Genomic DNA, 23,791 nt, shown 5'->3' with positions numbered 1-23,791 from the left:
AGTGTATAGTTCCATCAGTGTATAGTTTCATTTGTCCCAATACTTGATATTTTGTGCTTTTCATCTTAGCCATTACTGTGGGTATGCAACACTATCTCACTGTGATTTTTTTTTTTAAATAAATTTAATTTGTTGGCTGTGTTGGGTCTTTGTTGCCGTGCACGGGCTTCTCACTGCAGTGTCTTGTCACAGAGCACAGGCTCTAGGCATGCAAGCTTCAGTAGTTGTGGCACATGGGCTCAATAATTGTGGCTCATGGGCTCCAAAGGGTAGGCTCAGTAGTTGCGGTGCACGGGCTTAGTTGCTCCGCGGCACGTGCGATCTTCCTGGCCCAGGGCTCGGACCTGTGTCCCCTGCATTGGCAGGCGGAGTCTTAACCACTGTGCTACCAGGGAAGTCCCTCATTGTGACTTTAATTTGCATTTCCCTAATGATTACATAAGTCAAGCACCTTTACATGTTTACAAGCCATTTAGATACCCTCTTTTGTGAAGTGGCTGTCTAAATCTCTTACCAATTTTTCTATTCAGTTGTCTATTTTTTATTGATTTGTGGGAGTCTATAAATTCTGAATAGGAGCAAAACAGACATATTTCTATTGTAGAAATGAATGCATTTGTCTGATGCTATAAGAATATCACTAACTCCTCTTACTCTGGCCCCAAATTCACCAATGACCCCCTGGGAGGTAATGTAGTCAACTTCATGCATTCTCTCTAAAACAATGCAGAGTTATTGTGCCAGGGAATCTACTAGATATTTGGAACATAATGGCAAAAAAAGTGACTAGGGACAATAGCTTTGAAAAGAGATCTGTATTGGAATCCCATCTCTAACATTTGCCAGCTTGGTGACTTTAGGTAAATTATTTAACCTGTTTTAGCCTCAGTTTCCTCTTTGGAAAAATGGGGCTAATAATACCTATTTTAAGAGTTGTTATGAGGGTAAAATGAGACAATAATATGTAACAGGCTTTGCATAGTGGCTGGCAAACAGGAACATTTAGTAAGTGGTAGCCATTCTAAATTTGGTTATTTCCATGTAGACTTCCATTTTGATAAGGCAGGAGAAACTGAGCAGATGTCCATTCCCCTCTCAGCCATGACAGTTCTCACTATAAAGTTTAAAAAGGCACTGGGTTTAATCTTCTGGGAATTTAGTCCTTCTGACTCCCTTCATCTGACTGTCTCTAGAGTAGTGCTTCAAAAATTATCTGTGGTGAAAGATCATAGACACTTCTATAAAATATAAAAATAAATTAGTAGAAAAGGGAAATAAAAAAACAAAGGCATATACAATACAAGCCCCCAATTTTTATTAGAACCATAAATGTAAAATTAGTGTAACACTAATTGCCATAAAAGTTTCTGTATTCTTACTTCCAATTTCTGTAAATGCCTTGTCTCGGACCAGTAACAAAGGGTTTACAGATTGGCACTGGCCTGTGGCCCATACTTTTGGTAGCACTGCTCTAGTGCACTGGCAAAAATCAGACTTCTGAATCTGAAGAGCTGAGGTCAGGTCTTGGAATGTGGGGACTCAACTGAAGGGTTGCTCTTGGTCCTGAAGTCATCAGCTGGTCACCTAGTGGCCTTTTTCTAGCCTTAGGCACAATATTGTGTCATTCCCTGGCTTAAAAATTACCCACTGTTTCCTTGTCTCTAGGGTAAGATCCCAATCATTTAACATGGCATCAAAGGCCTTCCAGGCTGGTTCCACACAACTTTTTTGCCTGATTTTCAACTATTCTTTATTCCAGTAGATCTGCACTGTCCAATATAATTGCAACCAACAAGTGGCCATGGAGCAGTCGAAGTGTGGCTAATTTAGGAAGTGAAATTTTAACTTTTAATTTAAAATAAAAAATCTTATACATAATTCAATTACTACAAAACTTCTTCAGTATGTTTGAAATTATTTCAGTATGTGAATCTACTTTTTTAACTGAAAACAATGAAATCAATTGAGATATACTATAAAAGTAAAAAACACACCAGATTTTGAACACTTTCTTAGAGAAAAAGAAGGCAAAACACTTACAATCATGCCCCAAACCTAGGCATCACTCTTGATTGTTCCCTTTCCCTGTCTGATTCATTGACAATACGGATCAGGTCTAATCACAAAATATATCTTCAATCCATCCACTTTATCTCTACTGCTACTATCCATGTTATTCCATTCTTTAAATTCCTTCAATGGTTTGTAGAGCTCTGAAGCTTACCAAGGCTGGAGACTTCATCTTCTACCATTCCTTTCTTTGTGCTCTAGACTTTAGCCACTTTGCCTCTCTTGCTTTCTCACTTTAGGATTTTGCCTTACTATTCCCTTTGGTTTCGAATAATGCCCTCAACTTATTTCCATTCAGGTCTTAGCTCAAAGAATACCTTCTCAGAGAAGCCACCTTTTTTTTTTTTTGGCCCTGCCGTACAGCTTGGAAGATCTGTTTCCCAACCAGGGACTGAACCCGGGCCACAGCAGTGAAAGCCTGGAATCCTAACCACTAGGCAACCAGGAAATTCCCAAAGAGTCCATTTCTGAAAAATCTCCAAAATTGTGGCTGCTCTCTCTCCCAGAGAAATGCTTCATCCAAATACCCTTTTATTCTCTTCATGAAAGATATTATGTGATTTATCTTTCCTCTTCTTTTATAAAACTTGTTTATAGTCTGTTCCCTCCACGAAACAGAAGCAGGAACCTTGTTGGTTTTGTTCCTGCTTAATCTGTTCTAATGTGTAAAACAGTGCCAGTTACAGTTGTCCTGTAACTTAAATAAAACAACTTAAATGAAAGAATACCTAACTGCCTACCAGACATATCTGCTTGGTTGGCTCATAAGCACTTCAAATTCTACATGGTCAAAACAGAACCATCTTCCTCTCCTAACATGTATTCCTCTTCCCTTGTTTCTAATTTCAGTGAAGACATCCTCCCAACTGCTCCCCCAAAACACTTGGGAGTCACCTTTGACATCTCCCTCTCAGACATTCCCTATCCAGCCATATTTTTCACTCTTATTTGCCACTATCTCAGTCCAAGTCATTACTCTCTCACAAACTGCTGTTTTCCCCAAACTGTTTCCCGTGCCTCCTCCGACTTTTGTATAATAGTGATCTGTCTAAAATGCAAATCCAATCCCAATACACTTCTACCTAAAATCTTCCAATGGCTTCCTCTGAGCTCTCAAAGGCTAATTTCTGCACATGGCACTCAAGGCCTTTATGACTAGGCTTCTTCAGACACATCGCTCGGCACTCTTGAAAAAGCATAATCTTCTTCATCCAAAAATTTGCCAGTTTGCCTCCTAACTTTTGCATTTGTTGCTTCATCTGTCTGGAAGGTCTTCCCTAATTTCCTTATTGAAGCTAATTGCTTCTCCAGTCCCATTCCATGCCTCCTTCACAGATAAGAAAGGGATTCCTCCTGTATGAAATTTCACAGCATTCAGCAGTTTACCCTCATTAAACTACTGATGATGCCCTATTTACTCGTCTATGAGGGCAAGGATTCTATAGAAACCATTAGCTGAGTGTTTACTCAGATAAACTCAATGTTAAAGAAAAGCATGTGACTATCCAAAAAAGCACTGAAAATATTAAATCGAAAGAGAAACAGAACACGGCCCCTACCCCATTCAATTTGTTTCTATTTTAGTCACAATGCTTTAATAAGTTTCACAAAGACTTTATGAATCTCTACATCAATATCACAAAAGGGTAAGCAGAGAAAGATTAGAAAAATTGCTTATCTGAGGCCGCCCCAAATCGGTTCCCAAATCCTAGACACAGGAAGCCAAACCTTTAAGTTTAGAAGGTTGGAAAAGTCATTCCCAGGCTCATCTGTTAAAAACATTATCAGTGTGGTGGGTATCTTAGCAAACCATCACAAGTAATTTAAATTCATAAGACTCTTACTTTTTGTAATTCACCATCCCCAAATAAACTTTTGCTACTTTCTTAATAAAATACAACACAACAAAAATCTTGACATTCCAGCCACGGAAAAACAAGCCTTCTACTTCTGAGGTAACAGTAATCCAAAGGAATTCACGAGCGGTTATGAAGAATCTACTAAGTATAAGGCATCAAAAGAAATTTAAAAAAGGGGGCGGGGCGGAGGCTGGCTACAGGAGTATGGACGTTTTCGTCACGAACTTGACTGCTCAGTTTACGTGAAGTGGAAAACGCACATCCGTAGTTCCTCCCCTTGTACCTCAAAAGCGACTCCTGTCCCAGTCAGCCTAGTGGAATCTAGGGCCGCTCAGGTTAAAGCCTAGCCTTCTGGCTGCCCTTCCGTCTCCCAGGGCTCTGCTAGACGGCTCAGACAAATCTGGAAGGAGTCAGGATTCCCTGTCTCTCAGCATTCCTGCCGAAGACAGAAGACCAGCACGCGCACGCCAGCCTCCCACTCTCAGACCCACAGAAAGAGGCGGGAAGCCTGCGTGGCCGGCCCGCCGCTCCGCCGCGCACATGGCCGGCCGCAGCACCCACCCCCGTGCCGCGCAGGCGCCGGGCGAGCCGGGACTTGCGGTCGCCGACAGCGGATCATTCCGCCGCTTTCTTTGTGTGGCTGCAGCTCTAGAAATGGCATGTTTCCCTCCCCTTTGTTAAAAAGAAACATCAGGCCCTTTCGCCCCCTTCCTCCCGCCGGAATAGGATCGGGGAGTGGGTGGGAGAGGGATCCGCGGACTAGGGCAGGGGCGGAAAGGTTCAGGCGAGGGGCTGACGGGCGCCGGGTCCGGGAGGGATGCTGGGAGCTTTGACTCACTCGCACACCATGTGTCCCTCCGCGCGCAGCACGGGGGACTTTTCGGTGGGGATTTTGGGCGCCGACCAGACGCGGCATTTTCGGAAAATAGCGCCCTGTGCAGCCGAAGCGCTTTGTGTTTAGCGGGGCCGCGTCAGCCCGGCCGGGTACGAGGCGCCTCGGGTCCCTGAACCACCTCCTGCTGCGCTCCCCCGTCGCCGCTCCCGAAGCTTTTCCAGGTCAGTGCGGGTCTGTGTAGGGCCCTGTTACCACCGGATGTGGAAGTTGATCTCTTCGCTGGTAAAAAATAATTCCACTTCCCCCGGAACCCAGATCATCCCCGCGATTTCCTGTTTATTGCATTAAGGCGCCGGGTTTCCGGGGCTCCTGGCCCCGCTTATTCCGCTGGGGTCGGCGGGGTCGGCCTGGGCCCCCGCTCCGCCCGCGCCGCCGCCGCGCTTTGTCCGCTGGCACCCCGCTTCTGGGAGGGGCGGGCAGACATGGTGGCGGCCGCCGCCCCCTCCTCGGCCCCGGCGCGCTGCGGCCTCCCCCGCGGCTCGTCGCCCGGCCGGTCCCGAGCGGCGGCCCCGGGGCGGGATGGGGTCGGGCCGGGGCTCGGCGGGCGTCGGGAGGCGGGCGGTGGGCGGACGAGGGAGGGAGGCGGGCGGGCGGGCAGGCAGGCGCGGCACGGCCTTGGCGTCCGCTGCCCCGGCAGCCGCCGCTCTCTTTGTCTGGGTGGCCTGACCGCCCCGCCGGGCTCGCCGGAGTGGGGAAGGGACGGCGGGGGCGGCCGGTCTCGGGCGTGCTGTGCTACTGGGCCCGCGGGGCCGGGAGGCGCTCGGGTCGCGGCGGGAGCGGCCGGCCCGGACAGGGTTCACGGGAGCGCGGGGCTGCCGCGGCGACTGCCTCGGCCTCAGGGACTCCAGTCCCGGCGGGGATGAAGCCAGCAGCTCAGGATGCTGGGGACTGTCTGCTCTTGGGATTTGGCCGCCGGGATCTGCACGGCCTCGGGGACGAAGTTGAGAATTTTGCCAGGTCATTTCTGCCTGGGCACAGTTCATCAGTGTGTATTTAGTGTGTTTCGTTGAAATTCTCCTACCGTGTCGAAGCAGTTTGCCTAGCCTCAAGGGTGCATCGTGAAAACTGAAACCAAGGGAATGATATAGGCCTGCTTTGTGTGTGTTTTCTCACTTGAAGCCTGTTTTCAGTACACGTACTCTGGCTTTAAACCTGATTGGACTGTGGCGAGCAGACATCTGTTCAAAGGAGGGGCAGAGACCACAGTACTTCTGAAGGGGGCTTGGTAAAGTGAAAATATTTTAAGTGCTTTCTCTGGACACTGATTTGCTGTCTCGATTCAGGCAAGTTACTTTCTGAAGTACAATTTTTATCTGGAAAATGGTTTGATGTACTGAGTAAATGATCCTTGCACAGTAATTTGCCATCCCGGAATTAAAGAAGCACCATAGTTTATTATGCATAACTCAGTGATCATAAGTTCCTTTTGCAAATAGTTTATCTCACACATAGACCCATCCAGCTTACTTTAAATTTTTCTCACTGACATGTAACCATCCACCTTGACACTTCCACTTTGAGGTTCAGATTTTGAATTTAAGGAAACTAAAGATGGCTTCATCTTTTTTCTTAACTTTTTTCTTTTTTGAAGTATTTATTTTTCCAAAGATAAAAGAAAAATCCATTGCACGTTAACATCAGTGACATTTTAGGCAAGAGAGACGTTGTTTTGTATTTCTGCAAGTGTTTTTAATGTCTGATTTAACAAGATAGATTCTTAAACCTACTTCTGCATTCAGTCTGTTGTGGTATCACACCATGTAACCACTGGAAAACACTGTACGCATGCCTTTTTTAAAAACTGAAAAATGTGTTGTTTCTATTCCTGCTCTCATCATACAAGTCAAATCAGGATGTTATTGTACAAGACACACTTAGAAAATATGGATAAGAAGGTTGATTCAGGTGCTTATTTCTTGAGCTCTAACTTTTTTTCAATTTGGGATTTAGATGCATAAACATGAATAAAGATTGCATAATCTGCATATGATCCTAGAGACTCAGCATTTGAAAAATTTTTAAGTAATTAAACCTAATTTTTAATTGCACAACTTATTTTTAGTGATGTATGCGAGTAAACCGTTAATTCTGTGTTAGATTTGCTTGTGAAAACTTGTATGTAAATGTAATTTTTGAAGATAGGACACTTTCAAAGCACTATAGGAGTGCCAGATTTAAAAGGAATCCTGCAGTGAAAACTTTGGTGAAACTGCTTTTGTATTGTAAAGCATGTACAAATTTAGAGTGAAGTTAACTCTCTGTAACTTAGAGTTCGAGTTCTCTATTTCTTTGAATCAATCTGGGTTTTCTAGGTTGGCGGACAGTTAAATCCTAAGTGTGTGAAAATTTAAGATTGTACTTACTTTGGTTTAATGGTTTTGAAATGAAGCTAAATTCACTTCTAGTTGTTTTGTGAACTTTAGTCTGATTCTGTCAGTCTGTAGTTCTCTCCTGTTTGATCAACAGGAAGCATCTGGTCATTCTGCATGTGATTGTTAGAAAATGCCAGGTATATATTTGATGTTTGCTATTCAAATGAAAATAAATACATTAGATTGGATCTTGGTCCACCCCACCCCCCACCCCCCAACTCTAAGATATATTTATAACGGGCCTTATCGTCCATAGAGTGGACTTTATTTTTTTGGACCTTGAGTATCTCAAGTTAGAAATGGTAACAGGTAAAGCAAACAAGTTGTGAGGGATTCAGAAGTCATTGCAAGACATTTTGACTCATGAATTAATTTTGAGGGTGCAGTGCCCCTTTGCAAGCTGCTTGAGTGTTGTATGGGCTCCATCTCTTGTTGCAAACACTGAAAAACAAACTGAAACAAAACCTTAGAGTTCAGGGCAACTTAGTTTTTTCCAATGAGTCATTTCTTTGGCCCCAGAGCTTTCCAACTAGTAATATGTTTCTACAGCACTAATGTGTCTACCTTGGGACAACTATAATTAGTATTATACTTAAATTTTTCTGAAGATGCTTGTTCCATCATGCTCTCTAGAAGGTCAGTTTATTAGTATTAGGGCCTGTGTGTTACCTCACAGTGTTGAAAGCAGTGCTCTGCACAGAGAAGATGCTTTGGTGCAGTCAGCTGTCAGTTCAATTGTTGGTGGGCCAGTGCACTTTTATTTGGGCAAAGTATGTCCACAGTATAAGTGTAGAGGCTTAAGCATGAAGTGATTTCTCCACTGAAGGTAAATCTATATGCAGGGCCATTGATCCATTTAGAAATAGAAATTAAAACTCTTAGCCCTAGTTCTCTTACCTTTTAATGGGAAGGATTATAAAGGTTGGCTGTTAGGGCCCAAGATGATAATGCACAAATAGTGTGGAAGAGACTTAATCATTTTAACTGATTGTACGTTTAATAAGAATCAACACTTACAAGTTTTTAAAAAGTGAATGTCATTTTGAAGTTGGTAGAACAGCTTATAGAAAGAGCAGGGTGTTAGCCCCACTTTACCTTGTACTGGTTGTGTTATATCCCGGGTATTTCAGCTTTTCAGGTAGCATAGAATCTTGGGACCTTGCATGAATTCTCAAACTTTGTATCAGAATTGCCTGGAGAGCTAATTAAAAAACAAACATGGAGGCCCAAGAGTAAGTAGGATAGGAATTGGACTACTGTGTTTTTCTCACACTCCTTAGATGATAGACAATCAAGTTTAAAAACCTATAGAACTATAGAGCATAGGCAGAGAATTTTGATCGTGGGGGAAATGGAAAGGAGGAAAAGGTGAAAAACCCAGCTTTGGCCCACAGTTGTTGTTTGGCTTAAAAAAAGAGATGCTCATCTAAGAAATGATAGCAGTATTTAAGTATTTTGAGGTCTGTCACAGAAAAATCAGGTTTGGTTTGACCAAAAAGAACTAGGGTAAGGGGTGGAAGTTAGGAGGAGGCATATTTCAGCATTCTTCCATGAGAAATTTCCTCAGAACAGTGAAAATATAATGGGTTGTTTTCTTCGGTGGTTGGCTGTCCCCTCCCACTGACAGTGTTAACGTTAGGGATTCTAGAGTAGAGGAAGTGATGTGCCGAATGAGGATTTGGGCCTTAAGGTTTCCTCAAGTTCCCTACAAACTGAGATTTTTATGAAATATGTCTAGGTTTGCAGGTACAAAATTGGAAGAGCAAAAGCTAATTGAGTTAAACAAGCCGGTTAGCTTAACTGGATCATAGTTTTCACTTTCTTAGAAAAAGAGAATTGAGTATTGAGAGGGCAATTTGATGAGGGTTTTAAACCCAGCTGTAATTGACAGATTCAAAGCTTGAAAAGTGGGTATACCTTCTAATGTGCAAGTTCCTATTTAAGTGAATTTATTTTGGTGAGGTAAAAATATACCAGTAAATTGGTAGGCAGCATTGTTGATAATAAAAGCTGTGTATTAACACGTTTGTCCCCCTCCCCATATTAGTCATATGTAGGAAGTAATACTATCCCCATTTTTTCAGAAGAGAAAACTGAGGCATAGAGAAATTAGGTAGCTTGCCCAAGGTAGCAGAGTTAGTAAAAGGTAGAGCATGGACTTTGATGCCAAGCGGTTTGACTCCAGAGCTGGTGACTATGCTCTAAAATTGTAAACAACTTAAATGTTTCACAGTGATTGTTAGGATACATCCCTATAGTGTGGTACTGCCTAGCCATTAAAATGATGGTTAGAAGAATAAAAATGTGAAATTTTCTTGGTATATGCTAAGTGAAAAAAAATAAATTTAGAAACATTATTTTATTTTGATTAAATAACAAATAAATTGACATCTGGAAGGAAAAGTGCCAAATTGTTAAGTGGTTACTTCTGAGTGTAATTTTATAGGTGATTATTTTTTTTTACTTATACAAATTTTCTAATTTGTACAATGAATATGTATTATTGTGTATTGCTTATAATTAAAGATATTAAGGTTATATTTCAATAAAAAAGATATTAGCATAAGCTGAAGAGTTTGGATTTTATACTGTACAGTTTACGCAAGTTGACGAAGGAATTGCACATAAATGAGAAATTGTAAGTGCATGAAGTGTTCTGTATTTAAGTTTGATTCTTTACCATTCTAAAACTAATATGTTAATTGAATAGAGAAAAATATCACTGACTTCTGCCACCCTACCATAATCAGTTCTATATTTTGTTATGTTTTCTTCACCTTATGTGTAATATTTTATATGTTGTATTCATCCCGGCTTAGTCACTCTAGCTCTGTGACTTTAGGCAACTTGCCTAATCTCTCTGTGCCTACTTTCCTTTGTAAAATTTGAATAATACCTGCCTCATGGTGCTTGGAAGGATTAAATGAGTTAACTGCATATAGTGATCAGAACAGTGTCTGACACATAGTTAATGTAAGCAATAATTGTACTATCACCGTCTACTAAAACCCTTGGGGTCTAATAGGGTTTGGAATTAAGAATTTTTTGGATATAGCTAAGGTAGTGTTATGTAACCTTTCAACCGGTTCAGTGCAGTAGCTGTCTTCAAACAAGTTACTATTTCTGCAGAAAAATGTATGAATGGTTACACTGAATGAGGTAAATAAGGACTAAAAATAGCTTCATGTCAGTTTAGGTAAGGTTTTACTACCAAATGAGTTATTTTGGGTTTCAGAGCTTTTTTGGTTTTAGAATTGCAGTTAAGGAGCCTGTAGAATTTACTGAATTTTGAGTCCTATTTTATTTTAATATTAAAACATTTAAAATACTAAATCATGTCTGGGAGTTCCAGGATCAAGGTGCCAGCATCATTGGGCTCTGGTGAGGACCCTCTTCCAGATTGCAGACTTCTTTGTTGTATCCTCACGTGGTGGAAGGGGCAAAGGGACCTCTCTCAAGTCTCTCTTTATGAGGACGTTAATCTCATACGTGATCTGCCCTCAAGATTTTATTACCTTCTAAAGGCCCCACTTCCTAATACCGTCACTTTGGGCATTAGGAGTTCAACATAAAATTGAGGGGTGGGGAGACACAAACATTCAGACTGTAGCAAACAGTATGGTGTATAACTGAATGATCTAAAAAATTTCTTACATCCTAACTGGCTTGTGTGAACTCTTTGATCTTTGTTATTACTCCACCTATGTTCCTTTATCTCTTCTGTTCACAGGGACCCTCCGTTTCTCTCTCTTAGCTTATTCCTGTGTGCATTATATATAGCCTGAACTTGCATCAGTCACTTCTTTCATGTTTTACTGGGATCCTGTTGTCAAATCTTCCTACCCATTTATTTCCTCGGTGTTCCCTCATAGGTCACATTGTATCTGTGGAGGAAGGTGGTAACTGAAGATTTCTTGGCCACTATAAATTTATGCTGGTCAGATCCAGTGGACCCTTGCTACTTGGCAATCATTTTATTAATGTAATATTTTGCTGTGGTTGCATATATCTTCTTCCTCTCTCTCAAAAGTTGCCATTGACTTATACTTAATTGAAAAAAGAAAATAGAATACAAGCTTCCACTTTTTGTTGTTGTTGTCACCATGACAAATCTCTGTTCTTTCACCTTATTTTGTAGACTAAATGGAAGAGGAATCTTGCTTTTCTAGGAATCTTGCTGTCGTACTTAACTTTTCCTCTGATCACTTTGATTATCTGCAGTTTTTTCCTCCCTACCTTCAAGTATATATAGACTTCCGTATTTGGGGAGAAAAAAAAAAAACTTTGATTAACTATTGCTACTGTTCTTTCTAGCTTTCTTCCTTATTTCTCTTATTTCAAAAATTTTAAGACTTTAGTTAAAATTGCTGCCCTCAGCTCTTTTACTTCTTCTCTAACTTGCTGCAATTTCATAATGACGTTACATGTGAATGTGACATATTCAGACTGTTGCTTCAAGGGACATCCTTCTTCCCAGTGGTATTGGTTTCATTCTGATTTTACTCAATTCGCTCTGATTTTATTCTGAATTCTAGGCTTCATTCATATGCGTTACTGTTGACTTCCACCTAGGCTTCTTAACTCTTTTTCCTTGCCTTCATGTTAGTGTGCCCTTCATGTTAGTGTCCTGATTTTCCCTTCCTGGCTACTGTGTTTGTGTTTTTTGTTGTTGTTTCATGATCGATTTATCACTGTCATTATTCCTCTCAGTACTTGGCCCTCTGCTCACCTCTCTTTGTCTCTTCTCCATGGATGTTTTATATGTTGATGACTCATAAATGTGTACTCTCCAGGTTTGTATTTCCAGTGGTTTACCGAGTATTTCCATTGAGAGGCTCAAAGAATTTCCTTCACTTTTTGATTCATTATTACCGAGCTTCCACCTACTCTTTTTCTTTGTTTTATCATCATCATGCTTAAATCTTAAAGTTGTCTGATACGTTTCTCCTTTATTTCTTATATGCATCAGTCAGCATGGTTCTTTAAATTACTCTTTATTGGATCTTTGTTTTTGGGATTCTGTGTTGCCTATTTGCCCTTTCTAACTTTATAGTCACCTTCCTCCAATCCATCCTGCATATGGCTGCCAGAATAATTTTCCTAAAATTTTTTTGAACCCTTTGCTTCCTAAACCTAAGCAGCCTGAAGAGAGAATATGCACTGTTGACCTTTGCACTCTCCATCGTGCCAAGCAAAGTGAATTGAACTTGTGCTGAATAAATGTTTGAGTGGATCACCGTTTGCTCAAAACATAGAATGACTCCCAGTTGTCTGCAGGATAAAGTCCAAACTCTACTTTGTGGATTCCAGATCCTTTCATATTATGTTCTGCTTCTTAAACCTTATTCTTTACTCCCTAACTTTACCAAGGTAGTATTTCCTCTCTGTAGTATACCATGCTTAGGCATAACTCCATGTGTTCTTCCTTTTCCTTGCCTCTCAAAGCCTATTCAGCTTAACAGTGCTCTGTGCCAGGCACTGTTCTAATCTCTAGTGTTACAGTAATGAACAGAACAGAATACAAAGTCTCTGTTTTCTTGGAGCTGTCATTCAGGGTGGGGGGAGAGAGGGCACAGTAAGCAAATGTCAGGTGGTAATGAGTGCAGTGAAGAGTAAAACTGGATAAGGGGATAGAATGGTGGGACGTGGTTCCTATTTTAGGTGATCAGAGAAAACTCTCTTTGGGTGTCCTAAAATGAGGGAGTAAATCATGCAGTTATCCAAGTAAAGAGCTTTCTAATCAGAGGAAACAACATCTCCAAGACCCAGAGGTGGGAACGTGTTTGGCTTGTTTGAATAGTTACTAAGACCTGTGTGGCTAGAGCAGAATAAATAAGGGGAAGTAATAGATGAGATGAGAGGTAGTGGGGAGCCAGATGCTGCTTCAGATGCTTAAGTCTTTCATAGAAGAAGCCTTCCAAATACTTTTGTTTGTTAATTTAAAGCTTTTCCAAACCGATATAGCAACTATGGAAGTAACTTCCAAGTTGTCTTTCATTGTGACCCCAGGTAAGAAGTGTATTTTATGTTATTAGCGTGTATGTGTATTGTTGTTTGTGTATTGTGTGTGTGTGTGTGTGTGTGTGCGCGCGCGCACATGTGTATGGCTGGAAGAAATTCATGAAACGTGACTTTACTGTATTTGATATATGCTGATATTTTTTTTAAATGTTGGCTTTAGCCCATTGAAATTATTTCATTGTCTGCTAATGGATCATGACGACGGTTTGAAAAACACTGATCTTTGGTAGCTACTCACTTAAAAAAAACAACAAACCAAAAAAAATTGACTGCTTTTTTAATAATCTACATGTTCTTTTAGGTTGTAAGATATTTTTGATTAGAGATTATGACTTCAATTTTTTGTGTGTGTCGGTTTTTAATGTTTACTATAGCGCTGAATAGAGAAGACTTGTTTAATTTAGCAAATAGCTGTTGAGTGGAATGCTAGAGACTGCTGGATACTATTGATAAAATACACATAAGAATAAGGTAAACCCTGCCTTATTACCTGAGGCTTATGGGAGAGGAGAGCTTGTAAACAATTGTTCATAATGTGGTGGAATCCATATATTAATGGAAGTAGGTTTGGGGCATAATGCGAGAATAGAGAAATGGTTAATCTCTTTTACTAAGAAGGTTAAGGGGAGCTTGTTGGAGGAGGTAATGTCTGAACTGGGTTTTGGAGGAAGAATATGAATACTTGGTCAGGTAAATTGGAGAAGAAGACTTCTTAGGCAGAATAATGTGTAAAGGTATGGTCCCATGAGATAGAATAGTACCTAGGGGTAATTATAGATAACTCTGTATAGTTGGAGTATAAATCCAAGGGGGAAATGCAAGTTGATGCTGCTGCAGTGAGGCATTGGCCGTATCTTTAAAGGTCTGAAATGCATTGTAGTGATCACTGGTTCAATGATCATGCAATTAGGTGAAAATTATGTATAGTCAGAATTACATATAGAAAGTTGCCACGTAGAAAGTAAAGATATCATCTCTCAGTAAATCCATCTCAGCCAATTTTTCCACTAGTGATGAAACACATCACTGTTTTTTCAGTTGTGCCCTAGAGGAAGTTGGCCTACGTTTATGGGCTGTGTTGTACCAAAAAGAAAATCTTTTTAAATGTTAAACTTTCACCCATTGCTATGTGAAGTTCACTCTGTAAGAAGCATTTGAGAACTAAGATCTACTGAGGACATGGGGGAAACTCACCTTTCGGACTAATTCTGGGATTTACTTTTATAAAGTAGAATGGTAGGTGGCCAGAGATTTAAAGTGTTTTTCACTTCAACTTAAATATACATATGGCTAAATTCTGTTGTACTCTATAGGTAATTGAAATACATGATTCTATCTATGTTTTACAAAGATATTTTGATAAATTTGGCCAAACTACAGTTTAAGACAATGACAGTATTCAAAATATAGACATTTAAAATGGACTGGGAGGAATATTTGCAACATATATAATAAACCAGAAATATACATAAAATACACTCCAACAAAGAAACAGTGAGGTAAAAGGTAAAGAATATGAATAGGCAGTTTCAGAAGAGGAAACATGACTGAGAAACATTTGATAAGATATGCGATTTCATTAATAATTTGAGAGAGACATTAAAACAGATAACCTTTTCTACCCATCATATAGGAAAAAATTTTGAAAGACTGGTAATATTAAAATTGGCTATTGTGAGGAAACAATAAATATTATAAACTGTTGTTGGGAGCATAGGTTGGTATAATCAGTTTGTAGGTGTAAATTGGTTTGGGCAGCTTGGTAGTATCTGTTAATTTAAAATGCTGTTCTCAACAAATCTGTCTGTTTTCTGCCCTAGAGGAACACTTACATATGTACATAAGGAGGCGTGTACAAGTATGTTGATTACAGCATTGTTTATAATAGTAAGAAAAGTGAAAAAATAAACAAAATTGGTCATTATTAGGCAAATGACCAAGTAAATTGGTATATTCATGCTATGGAATAACATGTAACAGTTTAAAAAATGAATAAATTATATGTACTATTGAGTGATAAGTTGTAGAGCAGTATATACAGTATGATGACATTTATATAAATAAGGAAAAAAACCCAGAAGAATATTATATATTGGTGGGGTGTACAGATATATACATGCAAATGCAAACAATGTGGTCTGGTGAGATAAATACTAGACCGATATAGTGCTTAACTCTTGGGTGGTGGGTAGAGGATTGGGGTTTGGGAGTAAAGATAGGGAGGGATGATCAAGGGCCTTTAGCCTCTTCAGTAATCTTTAAAATTTAAAAGTTAGAATTATTATAGTGTATACTTAAAAACATTAAAAATAGTAATGATTAGTTTGACAGTAGGATGGAGAATGGTTGGGGAAGGAGAGAGACACGTTAAGGGGGTACTTCATTAATACAGGCATGAGAATGCAGTGCCAAAGAATGGTGAGGAAAAGACTAATGTGAAAATGACATCAGGGCAGTTTTATATCTATCAGAATTACAATTGTATTTGCCTTTGTCCCAGCAACCCTGCTTCAAGGAATTTATCCTACAATTATATGAAATGATGCATCTACAAAGTTATTAATTGCAGTATTGTTTTTAGTAGCAGTAATGTCCACTTATAAAAAAACGAGGCGTATCCACACAGTGGCATACTAAGCAGCTATACAGAAAATGAGGAAGCTCTCTGTGAACTAATAGGAAAAGATCTTCAGGATGTGTTAAGTAAGAAAAACAAGCGCAGAACAGTGTATATAGTAATGCAATCTTTAGGTAACTATAGAAATACTGGAAGGATATTTATGAAACTAGTAAAGGTGAATAATTGTGACTGGGAGGAAGATGGGAATAGCATAAATGCTTCCGTTGATACTTTTCAGTGTATACATTTATGTGTTTTGGATTTTTGAATTATTGAAAGAAGAGAAAAAGGAGAGGTGAAGTAGCCTCTGTAAGACTTGATGATCAACTGTATGTAGAAACATGAGGGAGAGGAAGGAGTTGAGGATAGCTTCCGGATTTCTAATTTGGGAGGTAAAGAGGGTGGTAGTGTCACCAGGGATACAGGAGGAGGACTAGGTTTTGGCATGTGCATGAGAAGTTCTGGTCATGCCAGTTGGTGAATGCTTACTCTGCTTTAGTTTTGTGTGTATATGTATAATTTATGTGCTTTAGATATGGAACTTGAGCTTATCTTAAACATGAATAGTAAATAGTCATCAATAAACATTTTTTATCCTTAGATTACAGGCATTTATATTCTGGTATTTTTAGAGAACAGCTTTGTAATGATGTCATAATTTTACAGTCAAATAGGGACATTGGTATGCACAGATAGAATGTAAATAGAGAAACAGAGAATGTATATCTGATAAATACATAGCTTATGTGAGAAGTAAGCTATGGTTAATTTATTGGCTTAGTTCCAATTTATTACATCTTTTGTTGCTTGAAGTTCAAAGAAATAAAAGTGGCTTTTGAATAAGGAAGATCTTTAGGGTAGTTGAGATTATATTGTAATATTTAAAACAATATTAAAACTGAGTTAGGGAAGTTTACAGTAGAGCATAAAAGTTTTTTTTTATAGGTAGATTGAGGAATAACTGTGTAAGACGAAGTTTTAAACTAATGGAAGAAAGGAATCATAAAATTTATGGGTGCTGCCTAAAACAAGCTCTTGCTGTATGATTTTGTGTTTAAACTTTATTTGAATGAGTTATAGTTCAGAATCTGATTTTAGAGGCCCTCATTTATCCATCTGAGTTGTACTTGATTTCTATTTGGCTAGAGTCAAAAAATAAAAGGGGAGCACAGATAAAGCACGTACATGCCGGGGCTTGCAAATGAATTAGTAGTTCTTTTCTGGGTTTATGTTAATAGGGATTTGGGTGTGGAGTAGCAATAGAAAAGAGCTGTTAAGTAATTCTTGCTTGAGGTTTAAAATTTTAACCATTTCATATCTGACGAGAAGATGTTTTACTGGCAATAGTGTTCTTTTAAAAATGCTTTAAAAATTACAAATAATGTTATATAGGATTGTGTAACAACTGGAGATAGTCTTATTTTTTTAAATCATCATCATCATTATTATTATTATTATTATTGGCTGTGCTGTGTGGCATGTAGGATCTTAATTCCCCTACCAGGGATCGAACCCATGCCTCCTACAGTGGAAGCATGGAGTCTTAACTACCAGACCACCAGGGAAGCCCCCAGAGATGGTCTTGTTTGAGTGAGGGTGAAACTGTTTTGTAGCCTCCAACCTGTACATAGCTCTTCACCTCCCGCTTTTCTCAGTACTGCAGTCCTCTGGAGCTTTGGGAAACACAATTTGAGAAATGCTGAATTGGGCTTGGCTACAGTTTTGACTTGGAATGATTCTTACCTCTAATATATCTTTCATATGTCCAGTTGAATGGATGGTGGTGGGAAGGATGGTGATAGCACAGTGTATAGAAATTAATTTTAATTCAAGAAGCATTTAATTAGTGGTTCTCAATCAGAGTGATTTTGCAATATCTAGAGACCTTTTTTTTGGATGTCATAAAGGGGGCGGGGGAGTGCTACTGTATCGAAGGGTAGAGACCAGGGATGCTGCTAAATATGGTAAACCCTTGGTTAGTTGAATACCCACTACCTATGTAGCACTGTTCTAATTTTAGTTATGGATGCAAATGACAAAGGAAGTCTTGTCTCTACCCGCAAGAAACTTAAAACCTAGCTAAAGCATCTCAAACTTAACAAGGCTGTGGCCAAACTCTTTAACACCTGACCCACCCTATCCCACTTTTCCATCTTTAGTTCAGTAAATAATCCCAGTTTTCATCAAGTTGTTTGGGCTAAAACCTTAGATGTTATCTTTGACTCCTCTTTTTTTTTTTTTGTACATTGACATCTGATACATCAGGAAAACCTGTTAACTCTACTTTGAAATATATCTTGCCTCTGGATAATGGTGGGATAAATTATTTAAACCAGTTCTCTTTTTGGAAACAACTGAAAATGCTGGATAAGATATATAAAGCACTACCTTAAGAACACTGAAGAAATGGGGAGATAGTGGAATCTGGTAAGTCAAATTCTGGAAGAAAGCCTAAACCAAGAGAGGTTAGCAGAATACCTAGAAAACTAAAGCTGCTTTTGCCCTGAGTATGTTCGCTGATATCAAGAAATTTAAGTTTCTGTTCATCAGCCTTGTGGGATGAGATGGACAAAAATCGAGACTCAGAGTCTACCCACATGGGGACAGGTAAAGTCTTATGAGAGATCCTTTCTTGTTAGGCTTGAACTCCATATGTCTATACTTGAGAGGGAAGGATAAACCAGAACTCACCCCTGATCCCCTTCCATTGCCTACCTCCCAGTCAAATATCAAGCGACTCGAGGGCAAGTTACCTTGGTACTGAGGAGAACAGGAAAAAGAAAAAGAAAAGAAAGGAAAACTGTGGCTATAGCCTAGCTAGGTAAGGGAACCTTAAGTTTGACTTAATTTAGGTTGGTCTCTGACTGGTATTATCCCTCAGGTGTTTGGCAGAGGCAAATGCAAATGTTCCTTTGAGGAATGCTCCTTCATCTTATGCCTCCCCACAGATAATTTTTGAAAGACACTGACCAGCACGTAGTCAAAGATAACCAAGCATACAAAAAGATGAGGAAATATGGGCAAGAACCAGTGGAAACAACAGCAGAAAAAGATTGTCATAAGCATCATATATTAGAATTAGAAGATACATGTTAAAACAACCATGATTACTATGTTTACAGAAATAAATAACTTGAAGACAGGAAACAAGAAAAAAAATGGCATTGTGGATTTGAAAAAAAACAAATACAACTGCTGGAAATAAAATATAGAGTAACTGAATTAAAAACTTGATGCAATTTGCAGCAGATTGGACACATCAGGAAAATTATTGAACTGGAGTATAGATCAAAGAGCGTTATCTAAGATATAAGTTAAAGGCAAAAAGATGGAAGATATAGATGGCAGGATAAGAGGTATGGAGAATAGAGTAAGAAAGTCTTAATTGGAATTCCAGAAGAAGAGGAGAGAGAAAATAGGACATTTAAAGAGGTGATTACTGATGTTTTCCAGAAACAATGAAAGATACCAAACCAGGATTCAAGAATCCCAATGAGTCCTAATTAGGAGGGAAATAAATCCACACCTAGACACATCATAATGAAATTGCAGAAAACCAGTAACATAAAGAAAAATCTAAAGTAGCTGGAGGAAAAGAAGAAAATCATCAAAGTAGCAAGAATTAGGCTAACATGACTTTTCAACAACAGTGGAAATCAAAAGATAGTGAAATGATGTCTGCAATGTGAAGTGAAAAAAACCTGTCAACCTAGAATTTTATACCCAGTGAAAATATCTTTGAAGAATGATGGTGAAATAAAGATATTTTAAACAAAAACAGATTGTTACCAACATTCATTAAAGGCAATTTGAACCAGCGCTGTTCAATAGAAGTTTATGTGATGATAGGAATATTCTTTGTGCTGTTCAATAGTGTACTTATAAGATATGTAGGACTGTTGAGCACTTAAAATGTGGCTAGTGTGATTGAGGAACTGGATTTTTTATTAATGTAAATTTAAATGGTCACATGTACTATATTAGTGCAGTTCTAAAGGATATACATCAGATAGAATGAATCCCACACACAAGGAATAAAATGTATGAAGGGCTGAAAAGTAAAGAACGTGATGTATATTTAGAAAATGAAAATGAATGTAGACTACATAAACAGTAAAAAAATATCTAATGGACTTAAAGACAAGGCAATAGCAGAAGGGAGATAAGTGGGGTCCTTATCTAGAAGGAGGGTAAATTAATTTTTTATTTTTTTATTTTTTTTATTTTTATTTTTTTTAGAAGGAGGGTAAATTAAAAAACAACTGTGTAAAACTTTAAATACATAAAAGGAAAGGAGGAGTGTAATGAACCCCATGTATTCATTAGCTTCAATAGTGATCAGCTCCTGACCAATTTGGTTTCATATATTGATGCATCACCAGTTCTTCTAAAACAAATTCCAAGTATTACATCATTTAATCTATAAATATATTGTTTTTAATCTCTAAAAAGATATAAACGTAAACTACAATATCATTTTCAGATCCAAAAAAACAGTCAACACAATTTCTTAATATCAGTACATATTTAAGCAGTGACCACATTTCCCTAATTATCTCCAAAATGATTTTTTTAACTTATTTTTTTTTAGGGCAGTTTTAGGTTCACAGCAAAATTGAGTGGAGATTTCCCATACACATCTTTCCCCACCTATGCATAACCTGCCCAATTGTCAGTATCCCCCACCAGAGTGGTACATTTGTTACAATTGGTGAACCTACATTGACACATCATAATCACCCAAAATCCATAGTTTACATTATGATTAATTCTTAGTGTTGTACATTCTGTGGGTTTTAACAAATGTATAATGACATGTATCCATCATTATGGTATCATTACAAATTTTTTTTTTACTAAATTTACATTTAGTTTCTTCATATTGAATCCATACTTGGTCTACACATTACATTTGGTTGGTGTGTTGCTTGGGGTTTTCTAAACTCTATAGGTTCTTTGGAGGAGGCAGAACTAAAGATTTTGATTAACTTTAGACTTTAATGCATGGTGTAATATCTAGGGAATCACTGAAAGAAGAGAGGATATAATTTCTAAATCAGTAGAGGAAATAGAATGTTAAAAAAATGAATCAATCCAAAAGAAGGCAAGAAAGAAAAGAAACCAAACAGGGAACAATGGAAAGCACAAAATAAGATGCTAGATTTAAACCTAGATAGATAGTACTTAAAGGTAGAATGTCTAAATGATCACACAGGTATCATCCTAGCCCTAGGCCCCATCAGCCAGAAATATTTTCCTAACTAGTATTCCTGCCTCAATTCTTGTCGCCTTCTGTGTATTACCCACATAATAACAGGAGTCTATTTTTTAAAAAAGTAGATCAGTCACATCACAGCACTTATGTTTAAAACATTCCAACAGCTTCATAGTGAATTCACTAAAATCCAGACTCCTTCGTAGTGCCTCTAAGGCCCTACGTGAAGTGGCCCATTCATATCTCTGTGATTGCATATCCTGCTGTTCTTCATTGTAGCTCAGGGCCCTTATACTTGCTGTTGCATCTCCCTGGATCACCAGGAACAGTCAGAATTCTTAGTTCTAAGCACCAGAAAACTACTCTGGTTAAGTTCACAGAAAAGGAATTTATCACAGGAAGAAACTGCTAACACTGCTGTCGTTGGACTCTGCTACCAGTCTTGCTATAATGGATTCTATGTACTTCCTGCTTTTTTATGCACTAAGTTAAATTCCATTATAGGTACTTCTCTATTGGAGAGGAGATCATATGACTGTGCCTTAGCTGCTTGGAAAGCTGGGAAAGCAGATATCTAGCTTTAGGAACAGGTGGTGGTTTCTGCTTTTCAAGACTCAAGAGGGGAATTCCATAGGTGTATGAAGGTGTTCTGACGTTGCACAGCTAAAAGAGCGACATATCCATTATGATGCTTTTCTCTGGATTCCTCCTTGCTTTGCTTCTTCCCTTCATTTGTGTTCCTACTCAAATGTCACCTCCTCAAAGAGGTCTGCCCTTAGATTTTGTCTAAAATGGCAGTTCTCTGTCCCTAATCCAGTACTCTTCATTTTCTTACCCTGCCTTATATTTTCTTCATATCATTTATCACCACTACTACTACTTTTACTGATTAATCGGTTGATTGCCAGGCTCTCCCTGCAGAACACAAGCTCTGTGAGGGTAGGGCCTTGTCTGTCTTTGCTCACCTTTCTTGGCAAATAGTGTATGCTTAGTAAACATTTGTTTAATGAATGAAAGTGAAATACATAGATAAGGGCATAAATTGCTGAGAAAAATGGAAAGGAAGGATTGTTGAAGAGTTAGTTCATTCAAGGAAAGCTTATTGGGGAAGAGGGATTTTTGAAATGGGTTTTGGTTGGAGTCTAGGATTTGGAGAAAAGGGGTGAAGCCATTCCAAACTGGGAAAATAGCATGAGGGGAGGCATTGGGTCTGGAATAACGTGGGCATGTATGGGATGAGGAAGAGCCATTTAGATTCTGATGACTGTCAGGGGTTATTAAGTGTGAGGTGAGAAAACTGGATGAGGTGAATATGTGAGGTTGAAGCAGTTGATACAGGGCCCTGAATTGTAAGTTGAAGTCTTGACTTGATTGCTAGAGAGTAAAAGATTACTAGTTTTGTTTTTTTTTAATTAAAAATAAACTGGTATTCACATAGCTGAGTACTATGCTGCTGTAAAACATAATAAGGAAAATCTCTGAGGAGATTTTCAAGGTTATACATTAAATGGAAAAAAGCAAAGTGCAGAACAATGTATGTAGTAGGCTTTTTTGGTGTTAAGAGGTGTGTGTGGTGTGAAAAAGAATATATATACTAATTTGCTTATGTTGCAAAAAGAAAAACCGAAAAGACAAACTAGGATAGAATTGTTGCCCTCTGGTGGTGGGGTGATTGGGAATGGCACGGAGGAAACAGGGATGGAAGTGAGATTTCTGGGTTTACCTTTTTATTTAGTTTTGACTTTTGAATTGTAGAAATATTTTACATATTCAAAAATTACACTAAGTCCAAGTAGATAGAAACAATTCCTAAAATTGAGAACTTGAGCAAATGAACCTATGTATATATCACAATATGAAGTTGAGTCAAAAAATTACCCGCATTCTGGCTGTAGAATTTATCTTAATTAACTTTTAGAAAAGACAAATACATCATTTTCTGACATAATCTCCTTGCTTTTCAATATACTTTGTCCATCTGTCAACAAGCTTTCGTAGTCCCTCATTAAAAAATGTTTTAGGCTGAGCCATGAGCCATGAATGCACCGCTGTCTTCACTTCATCAGAAGTGAATCTTTGTCCTTGTGGGGCTGCTTTCAGGGGGCCAAACAGGTGAAAGTTCATTGAAGCAAGGACTATAGGGAGGATGCTTTAACATCTCAAAACGAAGTTTTTGCAGAGTATTGACAGTGCGGACAGAAGTGTGTGCACATGCATTGTCATGCAAGATCACAGTGCCCTTGAATAGCAGTCCTCTGTGTTTAATCTGAAGTTTAGGCTTCAGCTCTTGCATAAGCGTCTCTATCCATTCATACACACTTATTTGCGCACAAAGTTTTTCTCCATGCTGCGCACAAACTCTTCGATAAATAATGGCACCAGGTACACCCTCAGACCACAAAAAAACGAATCATTGTACGCTGCTCCTCTTTCATGCAGATCGCAAGTGGGGCATCCGTTTTTGCTCGCACTGCACTTACAAATGAACTGATGTAACTTGTTCACACCTGCCCAACAGTGACTCGGGAGACAGTAGCCTTGAAAGGAAAGCACTGATAAGACAGTGTGGCCAACTGGAGTGCGGATAATTTTTGACTCACCCTCATAGTTATTTAAATCATGAAGAAAAACACTATCTCAAGTGACTTTTGAGCTTAATACTAAATAGCATCCATGCTAAAGACAAACAGAATTGCAAAGAAATCTTAAACTTCATTTTATTGGGGGTTGTAGTATTGG

General features: G+C 38.9%; 1 protein-coding gene across 5 annotated transcripts in view; it reads left to right on the top strand.

Moving 5' to 3' along the window:
- Nucleotides 1–4,662: 4,662 nt before the first annotated feature.
- The window catches only part of GABPB1 (GA binding protein transcription factor subunit beta 1), a 64,036-nt gene continuing 44,907 nt past the window's right edge, over nucleotides 4,663–23,791 (top strand). For 2 of the 5 annotated variants that reach the window (XM_057722306.1, XM_057722303.1), the window contains exon 1: nucleotides 5,011–5,046. In XM_057722306.1, the coding sequence (XP_057578289.1) occupies nucleotides 5,023–5,046 (24 nt within the window). In that variant the 5' untranslated portion in view covers nucleotides 5,011–5,022. Of the gene's footprint in view, nucleotides 4,986–5,010; nucleotides 5,047–5,101; nucleotides 6,108–23,791 lie in introns of those variants that run through there. The other 3 variants (XM_057722304.1, XM_057722307.1, XM_057722305.1) reach the window with 3 other exon arrangements.

The sequence above is a fragment of the Hippopotamus amphibius genome, chromosome 2, assembly GCF_030028045.1.
Source record: "Hippopotamus amphibius kiboko isolate mHipAmp2 chromosome 2, mHipAmp2.hap2, whole genome shotgun sequence".
Lineage (NCBI taxonomy): Eukaryota > Metazoa > Chordata > Mammalia > Artiodactyla > Hippopotamidae > Hippopotamus > Hippopotamus amphibius.
The sequence above is the reverse complement of the archived record's forward strand: the minus strand, read 5'-3'. Positions and strand labels throughout refer to the sequence as shown.